At 34.1% G+C, this 19,755-nt stretch overlaps 1 protein-coding gene across 1 annotated transcript in view; it reads right to left on the minus strand.

Moving 5' to 3' along the window:
* Positions 1 to 284: 284 nt before the first annotated feature.
* Positions 285 to 19,755, minus strand: part of LOC131804937 (uncharacterized) — a 139,053-nt gene continuing 119,582 nt past the window's right edge. The window contains exon 9 of the mRNA XM_059128168.1: positions 285 to 475. Within this exon, the coding sequence (XP_058984151.1) occupies positions 285 to 475 (191 nt within the window). The remainder of the gene's footprint in view (positions 476 to 19,755) is intronic.

Here is a 19,755-nt window from a genome sequence, read left to right on the forward strand (position 1 = left end):
AATACCGTCCTAAGACTTTCATTATGTATTTGACGCATAGTTTTTAAAATATTTATTAATTTCATAAATAGAGGAAAATCTGGAATGTTCGCCATTAATTTATTGCCAATTAAATGCGAAGACTTGATAACAATTTAAATATTCTTTCTTTTTTCTTTTGAAATTGGCTGTAGCCATGAATGAAGCCAACATATCCTTTCCTCATCATTGGTTTAACTCATTAAATTGATGTTAATTCATTTTTCAAGAGAAATGAATGCAACGACCATCGTAATGGCTTTTAATTAAATTTTAAGAAATCTTTTACAACCCATTAGTTCAACCGACAACACAAAAACTGAAAACGGAGTGGACTGGACGGGACGGGACGGTACGGTACGGGATGGCACACCAGCAATTGGACATCCTTTTAAAACATTTAAACGAGCAGCCAAGAGTCCGAAATGGACATTCAGTTTTATTTTATTATTTTCCACTGCAAAAAGTCAATGTGACATGAGAAACGAGGAAAAAACAAGTGACAAAGTGTGCCAAATTAACGCTTTTCACAATGTTCAGCTCACGCTTCCGCTTTTTGTCCTTCAGCAAACAGCGATATCAGATATTTAGACAGACGTCCGCAGACAGCTTGCTGAGGATGCGGAGGAAGAGGAAAGATCGAAAAAGCCCCCACAATGGAGAAAACTTTGACGACAGATACTAACCATCAGCAACAGATGTACAAAAGTTGAAAGTTAAATAGCTGCAGTAAGTTGATTCCGACAGTGGGTGTCCAGCAATTCAAGTTTGCTTTCCTTTTCCGTTTTCTTTTGTTTTTCCTTAATTAGAGGTGGTGAAAATATCCCATATCGAGTAATAATTCAATGAAGAAGTGCATTGCATGCAGAAGACTGAGTGAAAGAATGAAAATAATGGCTAATGAATGGTTGCGACACTTTTTTCCTTTTTAAACGTTTTATATCATTCGAAATGAAATGTCAGGGAAACCACCATCTACGTGGTCTATGAGAATCTCTGATCACTGCGTTAAATAATATTTCATTATATATTGCATAGGATGGACGGGAAATTGGTCTCCTAGTTTCTTAAGCTCAGGGAAGGACCCTATTTAAATTGGTTGTAATCGGATCATACTTGACTATAATTTCCATATATGTATATTGTCCTGATTTCAATAGACAATCTAGACGGTCCATTTAACGCCACTAGAATGGCCGATTTAACGCCGTTAGCGCTCACCATTCACAGTAACGTTACGATTCGAAGCATTTTTGAATAAGTACAGTCCAAAGATGCCACCATCTCATAAACCATGACTTTTTATACCCCACTTACTCAACCCAGCGCGCTTTGTTACTACTTTCGCTGTTTGGTTAATTTAGTCCATGTTCAGGAAGAGTTTGTGCTTGAGATTTATTAATTGTCATAGGAAATGTAAAATGTACAAATTTATCCAAATCTGAACCGATATCAATGTTGTAGACCAAATTCCGTCACACATTCTAGATTTCAATGAAATTACAGATTTATATCAAACTAGCGGAACTCGGTACGCTTCGCTACCCCTTTTGATTTTATATGCATTCAACATTTTATATACGAATATTTGTTGGTTTAAAATAAAAACAAATTCAAAAATATAAAAAACGTAATTATTGTACGCGTGAATATGCCAGGAACAGCTGACCATGAGAAAAGAAGGAACATGCCAAATTTAGTCCGCATGCACGAAGAGTTTGTTGGGATTGATTAATTTATAGCAAATACCTAGCGTGCTGGAAACGTTTGTAACTCCTCGAAATACTCATGTCAGACCCAACAAAGTATATATATTCTTGATCAGCCTAAAATTCTAAGACGATTTAGCCATGTCCGTCTGTCTGTCTGTGTGTCTGTCTGTCTGTCCGTCTGTCTGTCTGTTGTAATCACGCTATCTTTCGAACAAATTGAGATAGAAGGCTAAAATTTTGCACACATATATATTTTGCCAGAATTGTTTCAAATTTGGCATTTGAAGTTCGTAATGGATACTACAGCCTAAGACAGAAAATAATCTACGTAGGTCCACGTCTTCGTATAGCCCCTATATAATGGTACCCCCCGATATTCGGTATTTTGATGATTTTACCGACATTATTTAACGGAATCGTTCCAAATTTGGTATTTGAAGTTCGTAATAGATACTGCAGCATAAAACAGAAAATGGACCATGTAGGTCCACGTCTTCGTATAGCCCCCATATAACGGTACCCCCCATATACGGTATTTTAATGATTTTAGCTACATTATAAACAGATTTTTCTTCAAGTTTCGCATTTAAATATAACTTGTAATAACTTATGACAAAAGTTGCCTATGCAGGCCCACGTCGTCGTATAAGCATTCGGCATTCTTAAGATATTAACAGAATTTTTTAACGGATTTTATTTTGTGGAAATTGCCAAATTTGTACCAAATGGTGGAGGGTATTAAAAGTTCGGCCCGGCCGAACTTACAGCTTTTTTACTAGTTTACTTTTAGCCTTATACTATTGCAAAGGCTTTGTGTGTCAATGCTTCTTAATCATATACAATACAATTTGAAAAAAAAAAATAAAATACATTTACACCAAATTCCGTCAAACCATCCATATTTCATTGAAATTGGAGGTATTTGCCGTGTTTGGTGCATCGAATGTGTGAAATCGCCCATGAGTATATATATGGGAGCTATATCCAAATCTTAACAGATTCCTAATTAATTTGTCAAATTTATTATTGTAACCAAATTCCGCCACACAAACTGAATTTCATTGGAATCGGACATACATATCGTATTTGGTGCACAACAAACATGAAATCGGCCGAAATATATGTATGGGAGCTACACCCAAACCTCAACCGATTTCAATATAATTTGGGAATTTTATACCCTCCACCTTGGAAAGGAGGGTATATTAACTTTGTCATTCCGTTTGTAACATCCTTAAATATTCGTTTTAGACCCCATAAAGTATATATATTCATAATCAGCATAAAATTCTAAGTCGATTTAGCGATGTCCGTCTGTCTGTCTGTCTGTTGAAATCACGATGCAGCCCACATTTGACGTAGAGCACCAACATTTAGCAGAGCTATTTGCATTGTGTCTAGGATGGTTGGTATTGAAAATCAGATACATCGGTCCACTTTCCGGTATAGTCCCCATATAACGGTACCTCCCGATATTCGGTAATTTGATGATTTTTGCAACATTTTTTCACGGATTTGTCTGAAAATTGGTATTTGTAGGTCATAATGGGTTCCAGCTTCGGTGGCGAAACATTGCATGCATGGATCCATGATTTGATATAGCCCCCATATAACGGTACCTCCCGATATTCGGTATTTTGATGGTTTTTGCCACATTTTTTCACTGATTCGTCTAAAAATTGGTATCTGTGGGTCATAATGGGTCCTAGTTCGTGTGGCGTAACATTGTAATTATAGGTCCACGTTTTGGTGTAGCCCCCATATAACGGTACCTCCCAATATTCGGCATTTTAATTGTTTTTGCCACATTTCTTCTAATGTTTCTTTTACCCTAAGGTGGAGGGTATTAAAAAGTTTGGCCCGGCCGAACTTAATGTTTTTTTACTTGTTTCTTTTTTTTTTTGGTATAAATTTTCGTCTCTCTGTCCAAATTTCAATGGAATCGGACATATGTATGGTGTTGGTGCATCAAATATATGAGATCGGCCGAAAATGTATATGGGAGCTATATCCAAATCTGAAACGATTTCAATTTATTTTCGGATCAAATCCCGTTACACATTCCAAATTTCATTGAAATCGAACATAAACATCGTGTTTGAGGCATCAAATAAACGAAAACGGTCGAAAATATATATGGGAGCTATATCCAAATCTTTACCGATTTCAGTATAATTTTGCAAATTTATTTATGTACCAAATATAATCACTCAAGCCGAATTTCATTGAAATCGGGCATACGTATCGCGTTTGGTGCATCAAATATGTAAAATCGGCCGAAAATATATATGAGAGCTATATCCAAATATGAACCGATTTAAATATAATTTAATAAATAAATCGTTAGACCAAATTCAATTACACATTCCGAATTTCATTGATATTTGATATACACAGCGTATTTGATGCATCAAATACATGAAATCGGCCGAAAATATATATGGGAACAATATCCAAATCTGAACCGATTTCAATATAATTTGGCAAATTTATTTTTGTTCCCAATTCCGTTACTTATTTCCAATTTCATTAAAATTTTACATACATATCGTGTTTGGTGCACCAAATACATGAAATCGGGTGAAAATTTTTATGGGAGCTATATCCAAATCTGAACCGATTTCAATATAATTTGACAAATCTATTTTGGGATCAAATCCCATGACACATTCCAAATTTCATTGGAATCGAACATACATATCGTATTTTAGGCATATGGGAGCTAAATCTAAATCTGAACCGATTTCAATATAATTTGCAAATTTATTTTTGTTCCAAATTACGTTACGTTGATGAGTATACCTATAACCTATCAATTGATATGTGCAAACAAAATCCAAAATTTTTGGAGGTACCTCCGATTCTAATGCTATATATCCATTTTACTCATTTATATAGACGCCATGTAACATGCTGAACGAAAAGAAATTGACCTATAGGTCCTCTTGATGAGGAGTCACATTCTGAGTCGATTTATGCAAGTCCGTTAGTCTGTCTATGTATTTTTGTAAATAAAGTACAGGTAAAAGTTATTGTCCGATTTTCCACAAATCATTTGTGACAATCACTACAATGTAAATTATGGCCCCCCATATATCTCTTCGTCCGATTTAAATTTTGTTGTGTGCCATATGTGTAATATTCGTCGAAGGAGGATTATTTCAGCACATCCGACCGAATTCAGCCCTAAAGGAAGTATCATCTATCGAGATCGGTTCAGATTTGGATATAGCTTCCATATATTTGCTCATCCGTCTGGTTGTCTGTCAAGTTCGAAGATGAGCTACATCCGTCAAAGTTTTCGTATATCCTCTATATAATTGTACCTCCCGATATTCTGAGTTTTAACGATTTTAGCCACATTTCCAAATGGTATAATTTAAAACTATGTCCTTAGAGTTTGTATTGGGATCTACCTCCTGTGGCATAATATTGGACCCACGTTTTTCTATAGCACCATATAAAGGTATCTCTCGATATTTAATATTTTGATGTGTTTAGCTACTCTAAAATTCGGTATTTAGAGTTCATAATATGTTCTACATCCTGTGGCAGAACATTGCCTATATAGGTCAAGTTTTCTAAAAGCACATGTATAATTTTACCTACCCATATTCGGTATTTTGACGATTTTAGGCGCAGTGTATAGCGGAATAGCTTAAAATTTGGTATTTAGAGCTCATATTGGAATGTATATCCAATAGAACAACATTGTGTATATAGGCGAACCTTTTCCTATGGCCCCCATGTAAATATACTTCCCGATATTCAGTATTTTGACGATTTAAGCCACACTATCTAAGGGATTTACTTTAAATCACTTTAAATCAGTTTATGGATTCCGTAAAGGGTTCTTCTGCTAATATAGACCAATTTCTAAAAAAGTCAAAGTTTTTCTTCCGATATTGGGTATTATGATGACTGAAGCCAACGTTTTTTTTATAGAATCGTTTAAAGTTTGGATTAGAAGTTTCAGAAGTGACGCATATAGCTCGGATACACATACTCTTTTCCATTTACAGACATATTTTTACACGCAGGACAAATAAATGTTCGACCCGGCCGAACTTAACAGTTTCTTTATTTGTTTATTATATTTGGTACGACAGGTACAAATACTTCCGTAAAATTTGGTGGAAATCGATTCACAGTTAGATATACCTCTAGTTCCTGCTGCTTCTAAATTATAACTACTCTAAAGCCATAATACGCATTCAAAAAAGGTTCATAGTTGGTGTGATCTACTTCGCATAAATTCCCAATATAAACGTGGGTTTGGTACGGGTATTTATACTAAATATGCAGAGTTGTGTAGGGTATCATATAGCCGGCTCCACCCGACTTATGATTTTTCACTAGTTCTGGATGCATTAGTTGCTTTCGCAATGCTTCTGTCTGATCTTCGCTTTAAAATTGACAACAATTATGTATCATACTAGCTGAACCCGATGCGCTTCGCTACCCCTTTTGATTTGATATGCAAAATTTTATACACGAATAAGTTCGGCATGTCCCAGTAGTCGGCACTTTTTATTTTTAAGCCCAAATAAATGAATTTTTTACAACTAAATGTATTTTCTTTACTTCAAATATATTGTCAGCTATCTTTGTGAACAATTTCGCTAAGAAAAGATGAATTATTCTAATAAAAATTAAATTTTTGTCAGTGAAGGTCCTCAACAATTCATATTTTTAAGAAAATTACAATAAAGACGTCGAATCAATTTAACTAAACAAAAATATAATATTTTAATGAATTAATTTATTATTATTATTATTAATTATTCTTACAAAAAAATTGGTATGCCGACTGTTGGAAAATGCCATACCGACAATTGGCAAGTGGTGCCGACTACTTGCAAAAAAGCGTTGTTTTAATAAAACTACAAATTTATGAAATTTAATAAAAAAGTTATTAAAACTTTATTTATTATTGCAAAAACTATACAAAATTTCGAATCTGAATAAATTAACTTTGTAATAATTGAAAAGTTCCACTCAGAATGGTGAGCGATTAAAAACGCGAAAATCCTAAAAGTGCCGACTACTGGTACACTTACCCTATTTGTTAAAAAATATGACAAATTCAAAAATTAAAAAAAAGCAATTATTTAAATACTTTCATGCTTAAACAAACAAATGGCTCGGTCTAGCAACATACTTTCCCGTAATACACTAGAGTCTCGATTTGCGTCGTTTTGAGTTGGGTCGCTTTTCCAATACCAGAAAATTCTATTTGTGTCGTTGTGGATTACTATTTTTTTTTTTTTGAATTTGCAGTGCCTAACTTAGGATCTTTTATGTCGTTTAGCATTTTTACAACTTCTGGCAATGATCCTGACGAAAACCTTAGCACGGGCAGCATCTGTTGATCAAGCCATTAGTTGTTACAAAGAAATTTATCAAAAAAAAGAAAAAAAATATTTAAAAATTCAACAAACTTTAGACATTTTTGTTAAAAAAAAAGAAAAAAAAAAAACAGTAAGACCATCCAATCAAATGGATATAAGTGGTGTTGATTTAGATGTATCATCTGAAGAGAGTTCAATGTAAGCTAAATAAACTACATTTTTTGAATGCATCTCCTTTTTTTCGAATATGTATACATACATATGTAAATGACTTTTTTATGTTTTTTCTTAATTTATTGTTTTCTTATTTTTTATAATACTTATAAACAATTTTTGAAGTAAATGGAATAAATAAAAATGTATTCATACCTGTTTTTCTTATCAAAAATACTATTTTTTTTGCTTTGTTTTGAATATTTTCCCCAGTAAATTAAATTCTCTGATCCCCATTAACGACGCAAGTCGGGGCTCTAGTGTAATCGTATCCTCCATTAAATTGTTGCGTAGTTTTTTACTGTTAGCTTAATACCATTTCAAGGGGTTGCTTCTTAACAAAATCATATCCCAACCTGAACTGATTTCAACATAATTTGACAAAATTTACTATTACATCAAATTCCGTCACACTTTCCATATTTCATTGAAATTGGAGTTGCCTACCGTGTTAGGTGCATCAAATATGTGAAATCGGCCGAAAATATATATGGGAGCTATATCCAAATCTGGCCCGATTTTATTTAATTTAATTTGGGAAATTCATTTTTGTTTCAAAGTCAAAATTTGGAGACTGCATCTGTAATCTATCAATAGATATGTGAAGCTTCATTGTCACATGAGATCGGCATTTTCATTGCGATCAATCCATCAGAATGTCGATAAGGATCTTCTTTTGTTAAAAAAATGTGTCAAAACTTGTTTTTACTCCTAAATATGCATACATTTACAATTTATGCCTGATAGTACGTCATTGTTTCAATTTCCGTTCCATTAAGCCAAGACCAACAATCATGGCTCTTTCATTTGACGGAATTACGAAGAGGTAGATTTTTTTATGTTGTATTCGAACTGAGTAAGAAACAAAAAACGCATAAAAGCTTCGATGCCAACCTGAAGCTAATTTCGCAGCAGGAAAAGAGTACTTAAACTTCAAACTTCACTGTTATGTAAATGGAAACCCCGACAATGTCGCCACATACTAACACGCTCCCTCCCCCTAATGACAACTCTTCAACGGTTCTTTGTAAATTTTAGCAACTTTAGCAGAAAAGTGGAAACAATGTGTTTCATTTCTTCCTCTTGCGATGCACTTGAATTGTATGCACCTTCGCCTACAAAAGAATTAAACAAGGATAGGCGGAAGAGGAGACCTCCAGTTGAGATACTTGGAACAATAACAACGACAACGAGAAAGGCATACTTCAAAATATGCGCGTGTCATCCCAGTTAAAGTGAAATGACACACAAAAGAAGCACTTGCAACGCCAGCAGCTGCACCCGTTTGGTCCGGTGCTCTTGAACATCGTCAGTCTGCTAAACACTGCAAAAGGCGTTTAGCAAAACACGAATGACTTCAATGCGACATAATCACAAACACGTTTCCAGCTTCTGCATCATCCGAATCCGAACAGGTCGTGGGTGTACAACTCGACGCATACCTTTGAAGTTTCACGAACGACTCCAACACAGGATATCTTAAGCAAAAGATCTATGTACATTGAGCTGACGGGTATGGGTGCGATATTATTACCATGTTTATATTTAATGTTGAACACTTTTATTGTATTTTTTGAAAAATACCTGAAATAGGGGGACTTTCGTAGGGAAATTTTATAAAATGGGGACGACTACGCTACGCAATGGAGTATACATAGCTTTGAATAATTCAACGGATATTTCCTGAGAAAAGGTGCCAATATCAATAGGTGTGTCTGGTTACCCGAAAATTTGTAACAATTGTTACAAATTGTTACTGGAAGTCGTCTGTTAACCCGAAAGTTCTGCAAAAGAGAGCGGTTGGAGAGAGAAATTTTGACAGTTCTTTCAGTAAGAGTTTGCAAATTCTTGCTGGACAAATTTTTTCTTGCAATCTCTTGCAACTCTTCTTCTTCTCATTAATCGACATTCAATCAGATGTTTTCTATTGCTTATTTATTTCTTTTTGTGATTTTAATTCGAAAATATTGTTTTGGAATTAGCAAGACTAATTGTTTTTAGAGAACAACTTTACAAAATGTGAAAAACGTAAATGTTAATATGTAATAAGAAAATAAAAGACTATTTCCAACATTTTTATTTAAAAAGCTTGTAAAATTAGTATTGCTTCCTTTGTTTTAATTCTCCTTATGCGGGACAAATTGGTTTGTTTTGATAAATCAGCTGATTAGTTGCAAGACGGAATACCGTCTGTTTACTTTTCGCATTTTCATTGCAAAAGAGAATAAAACTAACTTACTCTCTCAGAAAGAAGTTACTGGACAATTCCTGCTGGAAAAGTAACCAGACACACCTAATATTATGTCTAATTACCTACTAAATCTAGCAGTGTCTTCTGGATCTCTGGCGATAAAAAATAATTGGTACATCTATTAAACTAAGTTCGATGAGCTGTAGCTAGTAGAGCCTATTCTACTTCCACTACAGTTCGCGACCACTGATATCGGACGTGAAATTCTTGGAATTAATGACGATGGTTATACATTGAATAGACGAAGAGTTTCCTTCATAATTGTAGCCTATGTACAGTGTACATTAACTCTTCTGTAGGTTGACGTTGTAATATGACCCCCATATAATCATACCGCCCATGATATTCTGGATGCCGATTTCGCTGGCATTTGCAGTTTAAAGTTTAACTAGTTTTAATATTGAATATCGATATTTCTTAAAGGATTTACTTTTTTTTCCATTCCAAATTTGTTTGAGTCGTTAAAATCAGATCAGCGGTTCTTGAGTTATAATCGTAGTAACTAACTATAAAAGAAAGTTGTGTTAGTTATTACGATTATAACTCAAGAACCGCTGATCTGATTTTAACGACTCAAACAAATTTGGAATGGAAAAAAATCGAGTAAAAATGTAAAATGTGAACATTTTGAAATATACAATAGCAATGTTTTATTTGGCATGATTTTTTTTATTTTGATTTACTATTTTCGAATGTACATTTGTAGTGTTTTTTTTAATTCTAATATGATGTGTAGTCTTTTGGGGGAGTATAAAGCGAAAACGGACAAAATTGTTACATATACATGTTATGTATTTATTGGGTAAGTTTAACTATACGAATAGTATTATTTCAGAAGATAATAAGCTATTAACCGAAAACTGCAATATTTTGCCATGTACGAACGGGTTTTTAATTTGATTAACTTCATTTAACCGACTCAATTTTTTGAAAGCGGAAATTGCAGGCGAGTTACATTGAAGTGTAGTACCGAATTATATGGTGGCGAAACTGAATAGATGATGTCGAAATAATTTAACGGTGTCACACAAAACTTGAAATGTAATTACTTTTATAAAATCACGAAAAAAATCATTGCAAAAATTCTAAAATCGGGAAAAATTCAATAAAATCGATTTTCCTCTCATATATTAGTTCCTTTGGACTTTAAATTATAACTATAATCATAGTTGATATGTTTAATTCGCACAATTCCCCATACAAACTTTTATTTGTTATGTGAAGCTCTACTATGTATTCAAAGTGGTGAAGGGTATCATAAAGTCGGCCCGCCCGACTTTTAGACATTCTTTACAGATTTTTGTATAGGTAATTATTGTTATATTAGTACATGCGTATTTTAAATCGGAAAATCGGCGTAAATCATTAGCGTCTAAAATTAATTTTTTTCAGTGCATTTTTTTTCGTTTCCATTGCCAAGTGCATCTACATCTCCTGTACATGTTGTTTTTCTTTATTTTTACATGTTTTTATTTTATTTTTTACATGTCTCTAGCATGAACTTGAAGGGGAAAACCTCACAGGTTTATGCTGCTGCAGCATCTTACTTTCGATTATAGCAAGTCATGTATCGCGTTTGTGTGTATAGATAGTACCGACATTGCAACGAACTTCACATTGTACTAGCTGAACCCGGTGCGCTTCGCTACCCCTTTTGATTTTATATGCATTCAAAATTTTATTTACGAATATATGTTGGTTAAAAAAAAAAAAAAAACAAATTTAAAAATTAAAAAAAAAATTATTGCACTACTTTAATGCGTAAATAACCAAAACCATTAGAAAAGCAGTAACATACATACACGAAGGGTTTGTCCTTCGGATTTATTTATTTCATAGCAAATACCAAGCGTGCAGTAAACTGCAATCTTTTGAAGTTGAGTGGCATTTCTATTGCAATTAGTGAATTCGAGAGAGCAACATACTTCCCCGTAATGAGCGAATTTCAAATTAATTGTTGTGTTGTTTTTTAGTGTTAGCCTAAGGCGTTGTGGGTCAATGGTTCTTATTAAAATCATATCCCAATCTGATCCGATTTAAATATAATTTAAAAAATTTACTTTTACACCAAATTCCGCCACAACTTTCATATTTCATTGAAATTGGTGCGTCAAATATGTGAAATCGGCCGATAATATATATATCGGAGCTATATCCAAATCTTAACTAATTTCCAATTATTTTGTCACATTTATTATTGTAACCAAATTCCGCCACAGATTCTGAATTTCACTGGTATCGGTCATATATATCATGTTTGGTGCATAACATATATGAAATCGGCCGAAATATATATGTTAGCTATATCCAAACCTCAACTGATTTCAATATAGTTTGGCAATTTTTTCTGGTGCCAGATTTTGTCTCTCTCGCTTTGGGTGCATCAAATATGTGAAATCGGCTGAGTATATATATGGGAGCTATAATCAAATCTGAGCGTATTTGAATATAATTTGTCAAGTTTATTTTTGTACCAAATTTAGCCACTCATGCCGAATTTCATTGGAATCGGATATACGTATCGTGTTTTGTGCATCAAATATGTGAAATCGGCGGAAAATGTATGTGGGAGCTATATCCAAATCTGAACCGATTTTAATATAATTTGACTAATTTATTTTCTAATTAAAATCCCGTTACATATTCCAAATTTCTTTGGAATCGAACATTCATATCGTGTATGGTGCATAAAATGCATGAAATCGGTCGAAAATATATAGGAGAGCTATATCCAAATCTGAACCGATTTTAATATAATTTGACAAATGTATATTTGTTTTAATTTCCGCTACACATTCCAAATTTCATTGAAATTAGAGATACATAGCGTGTTTGGTGCATCAAATACATGAAATCGGTCGAAAATATATATAGGAACTATATCCAAATCTGAACCGATTTCAATATAATTTGACAAATTTATTTTCGGATTAAATCCCGTCACACATTCCAAATTTCATTGGAATCGAACATTCATATTATGTTTGGGGCATCAAATGAACGAAATCGGTCGAAAATATATATGGGAGCTATATCCAAATCTGAATCTATTACAATATAATTTGGCAAACTTATTTTTGTTCCAAATTCCGTTACGTATTCCAAATTTGGAGACTGTATCTGTAATCGATCAATAGATATGTGCATATAAAATCTAAATTTTTGGGAGGTACCTCCGATTCTGATGCTATTTCTCCATTTCCAAGTGGAAATTCAAAAATGTATATAGCCTATGTTACTTTCAGGCGATGTTGCAGTATATATGGAAATTTTCAGGAAAATCTATTCAGCGGTTTTCGAGTCCATAAATTACAAACAAACAAACATACAAACATTTTCCTCTTTTATAGATATAGAAGAAGAAGATCATGTGACATGCCTGTTCATTTCGAATGCTGCACGTTAAGGTTACAAAAGGCTATAGACAAATAAAAATACGCCACATATTAAGCCAAAATGATTTTCCAAAAAGCACCATTGACGACATGTAATGGGGACGACGCTGACGTATGCCGAAAGTCATATGTCGGCACGACAAAGACAAAATTAAAAACTAGACTTTCCGGACATAAATCAGATCAAAAAAGTGACAAGCCTCTCGAACAGAAGACTGCTTTAGCTGCCCATTGCACATTGACAGGACATAAACCCGACGTTAAAGCCGTCGACATATTAGCACAAGAAAATAATTACAAAAGACGATTTACATTGGAAATGTTACATGTTATAAGTTTACCAAATGACAAACGAATTAATTATTAAACCGATACAGACCATTGTGCTCACATTTACAGAAGCCTAGTTCATAAACACCGACGAAAGAAAACTTAGTTTGATAGTGACATTTAAACTCAATAGACGAGCTTTTACTTTAAAACTGTATGTTATTTATTGTGTTATATATTGTTAAAATAAGTTTGTAATTTGTTTTTTTTGTAAAACAGATCCCTGAAGATGATTTCCGGAGGAAATCGAAATATTGGATGAATAATAAAAAAGGAAAAATTCAAAAATAAAAACATAGTTTTTTAATGACCTTAAGCCAAGCAATTAACCAAACGTACTTTTAGTCTTTAATGCATATTTTTTAAAGCGTAATAAATTACAGATTTGACTTATGTGAGTGGCCAAATTTTCATTATAAGTAATGACTCCATAGAACTCCAAAGAAAAAAATATTCATGGCGCAAATTATGATAGATGTTCACCTATCGTCGGTTTCAAATATTTTGAATAGCCTGATCTTATTTTTCATCCATAGGCTTTAATTTGATTGTTAAAAACTATATTGTATAGAACATCTATAATAGCCTCAGGTGAAAACCCAGCTCAATGCTGCGTGTTACTAAGTTTTGTCCACGTCATAATTAGGGGCAGAGTGATTTCAGAATAGCCAAAGAAAATTGCCTAAATACAATTCTTTAAGCAAATCAATTGATAAATGATTGATAAAGTTCAGCCGGCCCAAACTTTTAATACCCTCCACCTTAGGGTAAAAGAAACATTAGAAGAAATGTGGCAAAAACCATTAAAATGCCGAATATCGGGAGGTACCGTTATATGGGGGCTACACCAAAACGTGGACCTATAATTACAAATGTTTGGCTACACAAACTAGGACCCATTAGGACTCACAAATACCAATTTTTAGACAAATCGGTGAAAAAATGTGGCAAAAACCATAAAAATACCGAATATCGGGATGTACCGTTATATGGGGGCTATATCAAATCATTGACCCATGCATGCAATGTTTCGCCACCGAAGCTGGAACCCATTATGACCTACAAATGCCAATGTGGCAAAAAATGTGTCAAAAATCATCAAATTACCGAATATCGGGAGGTACCGTTATATGGGGGCTATACCAAAACGTGGACCTATAATTACAATGTTTCGCTACTCGAACTAGGACCCATTATGATCCACAAATACCAATTTTTAGACAAATCAGAGAAAAAATGTGGCAAAAACCATAAAAATACCGAATATCTGGAGGTATCGTTATATGGGGGCTATACCAAATCATGGACCCATACATGCAATGTTTCGCCACCGGAGCTGGAAACCATTATGACCCACAAATACCAATTTTTGACAAATCCGTGAAAAAATGTGGCAAAAAAACTAAAATACCGAATATCGGGAGGTACCTTTATATGGGGCTATACCACAACGTGGACCTATACATGCAATGTTTTGCCACACGCTCAGGGACCCGTTATGACCTACAAATACCAATTTCCAGACAAATACCGAATATCGGGAGGTACCGTTATATGGGGACTATACCAGAACGTGGACCGATATATCATTTTCAATACCAACCATCCTAGACACAATGCAAATAGCTCTGCTAAATTTTTCTACGTCAAATAATGTGGGCTGTATCGTGATTTCAACAGACAGACAGACGGACATCGTTAAATCGACTTAGAATTTTATGCTGATTATGAATATATATACTTTATGGGGTCTAAGACGAATATTTAAGGATGTTACAAACGGAATGACAAAGTTAATATACCCTCCTTTCCAAGGTGGAGGGTATAAAAATACGGTTAAAATGTTAAATATCCATGAAATCGGGTTGTACCCTTATACGGGGTTTATGACCCATATCATAACCTGTAAAAGCGATTTAAGGTATCTTGGAAATTTAGGAAGAATTTCTGGAAGGATATAAATCCTTTTCTTACTAAATGTCCAATTTGCTCTGCTATTTTTATTTGGTACTTCCCTGATAGAAGTCCCAATGAATTATGCATTTTGAGTTCCTATTGGACGGATTATTGATTATATTGAAAGAAGTAGGTCCACGTTTTCGAAATGAGACCCATAACGGTTTGTCGGTCATATTAGTTTTTTTAAATGTGTTCGAAAGCTAGATGCCAATTTTATACATGAAAGATCGCCATTTAACATCGTATTGCCTATTCATTTCATTTTTAATAAAAAATGTACACTTCAATATACAGGGTTGCCCATATTCGACGGATCCATGACTCTTTGGGCCCATTCCAATCGACGAGGCTTGTCCGCAGGCAACATTCTTTGCGTCAAGTGAATTTTGTACGAGAACAAATGCAAATCAATGCGAATAATCCGTTGTAAAGTGGACCGAGCCATGCCCAACTGCTGAGAACGGCGTTTTTGGGATGTTCTTGGGGACCTTTCAACACTGGCTCGTACGGCAGCTATATTCTCGGCCGATCGCCTTGGTCGACTTTTTTATGGCCTCTTCGGATTAGAAAGAGCCTTACCAGTCGAAAATTTTTCGTATAAACGCTTAATGGTGTTCTTAGAAGGCGCACTTCTCACATGTTTTAATGGTTTAAAAGCATGTTGAGTTTTCACAATTGACTTCTTGTATTTCAACTATTTCAGAGCGCTCGCGTGGCGTGTATTGGTTCATGGTAAAAATCTGCTTGGACTGTCGCTTCAAACGCGGTATGTCATTAAGCGATGTGACATCTCTGTCAAAAGTTATGGCGTTGCCAGATGGGTCCGTCGAATATGGAAAACCCTGTAGTACGTCAAATCAAAAAAAAAAAAAAAAAAAAAAAAAAATCACGCCAAAAACACTTTTTCCATTCTTATTTTTATTGGCTATTTTTTGCCAAGATACCATTCCGAAATTGTATTAATTGTTAAGGTCCGTCAAGCCGTATTCGAAAATAGTAAGACAAAATGGAAAAAAATCATGCAAAATAAAACACTACTATTGCACGTTTCAAAAGTCAAAATGAAAATGCTCAAATTTTACATTTTTAGATTTTATCCTTTTCCGCCAAGAGACAATTTCGTCTAAATCGTTAAAATCAGATAAGCGGTTCTTGAGTTATAAGCGTAGTAACTAATACAACTTTCTTTTATATATAGATGATATATATAGGTATATTTTATATATATATATATAGGTATTATTATAAGTACATTATTATATAGGTATATTAACTTTGTCATTTCGTTTGTAATTCCTCGAAATACTCATGTCAGACCCAGCAAGGTATATTTATTCCTGATCAGCGTAATATTCTAAGTCGATTAGCGATGTCCGTCCGTCTGTCTGTCTTCTGGTTGGTGCGCACGATACCTCTCGAAGGGAATATCCGATTTTGTCCAAACTTGGTACATCGTAATATTATCATCAAACTTAGATTGAGTTCGGAGATGGGCAATACCGGACAACAAAAGGTCGACATTTTCAAAAAAAAAAAAAAAAAACTTCTCATAAAGAGAAACGATAATTCTATATTGCTCCAACTTTGCAAATCCCAATATTTTCATCAGTGCTTTGTCAGGTGCGAAAAAATGGACAACATCGGTCCACTCCATCAAGTACACTTTATTAACCCAAGGCCTGGTGTGAAGATGGAATATATCGGTCCATTCCTTCTGGTACCTCCCCCAAAAAGCTCGTAAAATCTAAAATTAAGATCCAGTTCTCTTCAGACTCGGCACATCTCAATATTTCTATCAACACACTATCTGTTATAAAGATGGTGGAGATCGGACCGTTTCTTCTGGTACCTCCGCCACATAGGGTTCAATATTTGAAAAACAAACGCTCAAATAAAGCGAAATAAGACTTCAACTTTCTTCAAATTTCGCACAGAAAAACATTTTTGCTCACACATGATCTGTTGTGAAGATGATATATATCTGTGAAACCCCTTCTGGTGTCTCACCCACAAAGGGTCATAATTTTCAATACTTTTATTTGTCATAACTAGCGAAACAAGTCGGCGATTCTTTACAACTAAATATTTCTCTCCATCAGAAAGCTGAGATGAATAATGAATATATGGTTTTGCATACAATTGGATATAAATGTTAAATTTTCATGTAATTCTGTCCATACCAATATTTTTATCTGTATTAGATGAAGTATGAAAATGGAATACTTGCGTCGACTATATCTGGTACCTCACGCACATTTTAACATCATCTAAAAATTATCAAATATTTCACACAAAGTGATACATATTTCATAAGAAGTAAGCAATATAGTCGAAGAAGAAAAGACAATATTGGTCCATTTCTTAGGAACCTACTCCATAGAGGGTCAACAATTTGATTAATCATAACACAAGTCAGAATATATTTAAATAATCGAGGGAATACATCTGTCGGCTAAGCCGCTATATCTGAACTTTATTTGGGATTGAAATGAGATGTGATCACTATTTGCTCTGGCAAAAAAAAAATAATAAAATAGGTCCATGTTTTCCTGTGGCCCACATAAAATATTACCTTCTAATATTCACCATTTTTATAATTTTTGTAAACATTTCCATTTTATTTGTTTTTGTTAGAGATTGGATTGAGAATTAATCGGAATTTTCAACCAGCTCATGAACCTTCCTCTGATCCGTTGGCTGTGTTACTTTACCCGATGTCTTTGTGCATTTGTTTGTAACATGAAGAATCACTTTCTGAGTCGATTTATGCATGTCAGTCCGTCCGTCCGTCCGTGTATTCTTGTGAACAAAATGCAGGTCGCATTTACTATCCGATTGAGATGACTTTTTGTAAACAATATTTGCTTGATTCAGGGACGAAGTCTATTGAAATTGGTGATAATCGGATCAGATTTAGCTCCTATATATCTTTAACCGATTTCCAGTTAATTGTGCACCAAATGGCCAATATAAGTCCAAATGAATTTTGGCACATCCAACCGATTTCAGTCTCGAAGCAAGTCGATCAAATTTGGTGAAAATCGGTTCTGATATAGCTATAGTACCTACATATATGTTTCATCCGATTTGGTGTTCAAGTCCCTCACATGCGTAATATGCATTCAGTACCATTATATTTGGTACCAGATATCAGATATAGCTCAGAAATACCCCAAATTTTATCAAGATCAGTTCAGATTTGGATATAGCTCCCATATATATCTTCAACCGATTTTGTGTATGTATATATAGGTTTCATCCGATTTGGTGTTTAAGTTCCTCACATTTTAATATGTATTCGAAAACAATGATATTTGCACCAGATATATTTTAGAGCTTGAGTTTAGAGCTTGGGTCTCCGTCAAATTTTGTGAAAATCGATTCGGAAACTATAACTGCTCTAAAGCCAAATGTTGATAGGTGGTATGATCTACTTCAAATAAATTCTTTTGTTTCGAGAGCTCTACTAAATAGGCATAGTGGTGTAGGGAATCATATAGTCGACCCCGCCCGACTTTTGACTTTTATACTGGTTTTGTATCGAATTATTGTTTCTTAATTTGATAACTGATTTGAGTGCTGACATCCTAGTTTTTAATTTGCTTTGCTGACATAAAGTTTTCCGCAACTTTCTCTCTTTTACCCTGTTAAAAACCAAAATGTTAGACCGTAAACTCAAACAATTGTTTTTATTGGCAGTCAAAAATGTCGAAAAACCAGATAAATATTTATTTTTAGTAGGTTTAAGATTAAATACACTAATTATTTCTAATATATTGTTAAAGAGGAATTTTTCAATTATAGTGATAGCAAACTATTAATCTTACCTAATAAAGGATTCCCGATCCATTATAGAGATATAGCAGTTTTATTGTGTAGGCTATTGAATGATTCGCCGGAGTTTAGCTCCTGTAGTGTATCACACGATATCATAAAACACAAGTGTGGATGCAGAAAAATTATTATTGTTTTTTCTAGGTCTTTGTTTAAAAGACCTCTCTTTGTCATTCCGTTTGCAACAACTCTAAATCTTCGTTGTGGACCCCATAAGGCATATACAGAGTGAGATGAAAAAACTGCAACCAACTTTAGACTGCTGTCATTTCTAAGCCACTCGTTCGACAGCTATTGACACTATTGTGTCTGGAGTATTTTGGAAAGCAAGGTTGGCACTAAAAAATACCAAAGCAACGAGCAGAGTGTGACGGTTTAATTGGCCGTTTGAAAGCCATAATTCAGCCAAAGGTGACCAATTCGAACAAATCTAAATATCCGACATTTTTTACTTTCATTCAATAAAATTAAAGAAAAATAATAATAATAAAAATTATGGTGTTTGACTTTGTTGCAGTTTTTTTATCTCACCCTGTACATTCATGTTCCAGGTTGATTTAATAATGTTCACCTGTCTGTCTGTGAAAATAACGATGTTGAGTTAAAATTTTATGTGGGAATATGAAATTTGGCACAATAGTTTGTATTGCGTCTTGGATGGTTGGTATTGTAAATGATACCGGGACGTTTCA

Source organism: Musca domestica, unplaced genomic scaffold (genome assembly GCF_030504385.1).
Source record: "Musca domestica strain aabys unplaced genomic scaffold, Musca_domestica.polishedcontigs.V.1.1 5, whole genome shotgun sequence".
NCBI classification, from domain to species: Eukaryota; Metazoa; Arthropoda; class Insecta; order Diptera; family Muscidae; genus Musca; species Musca domestica.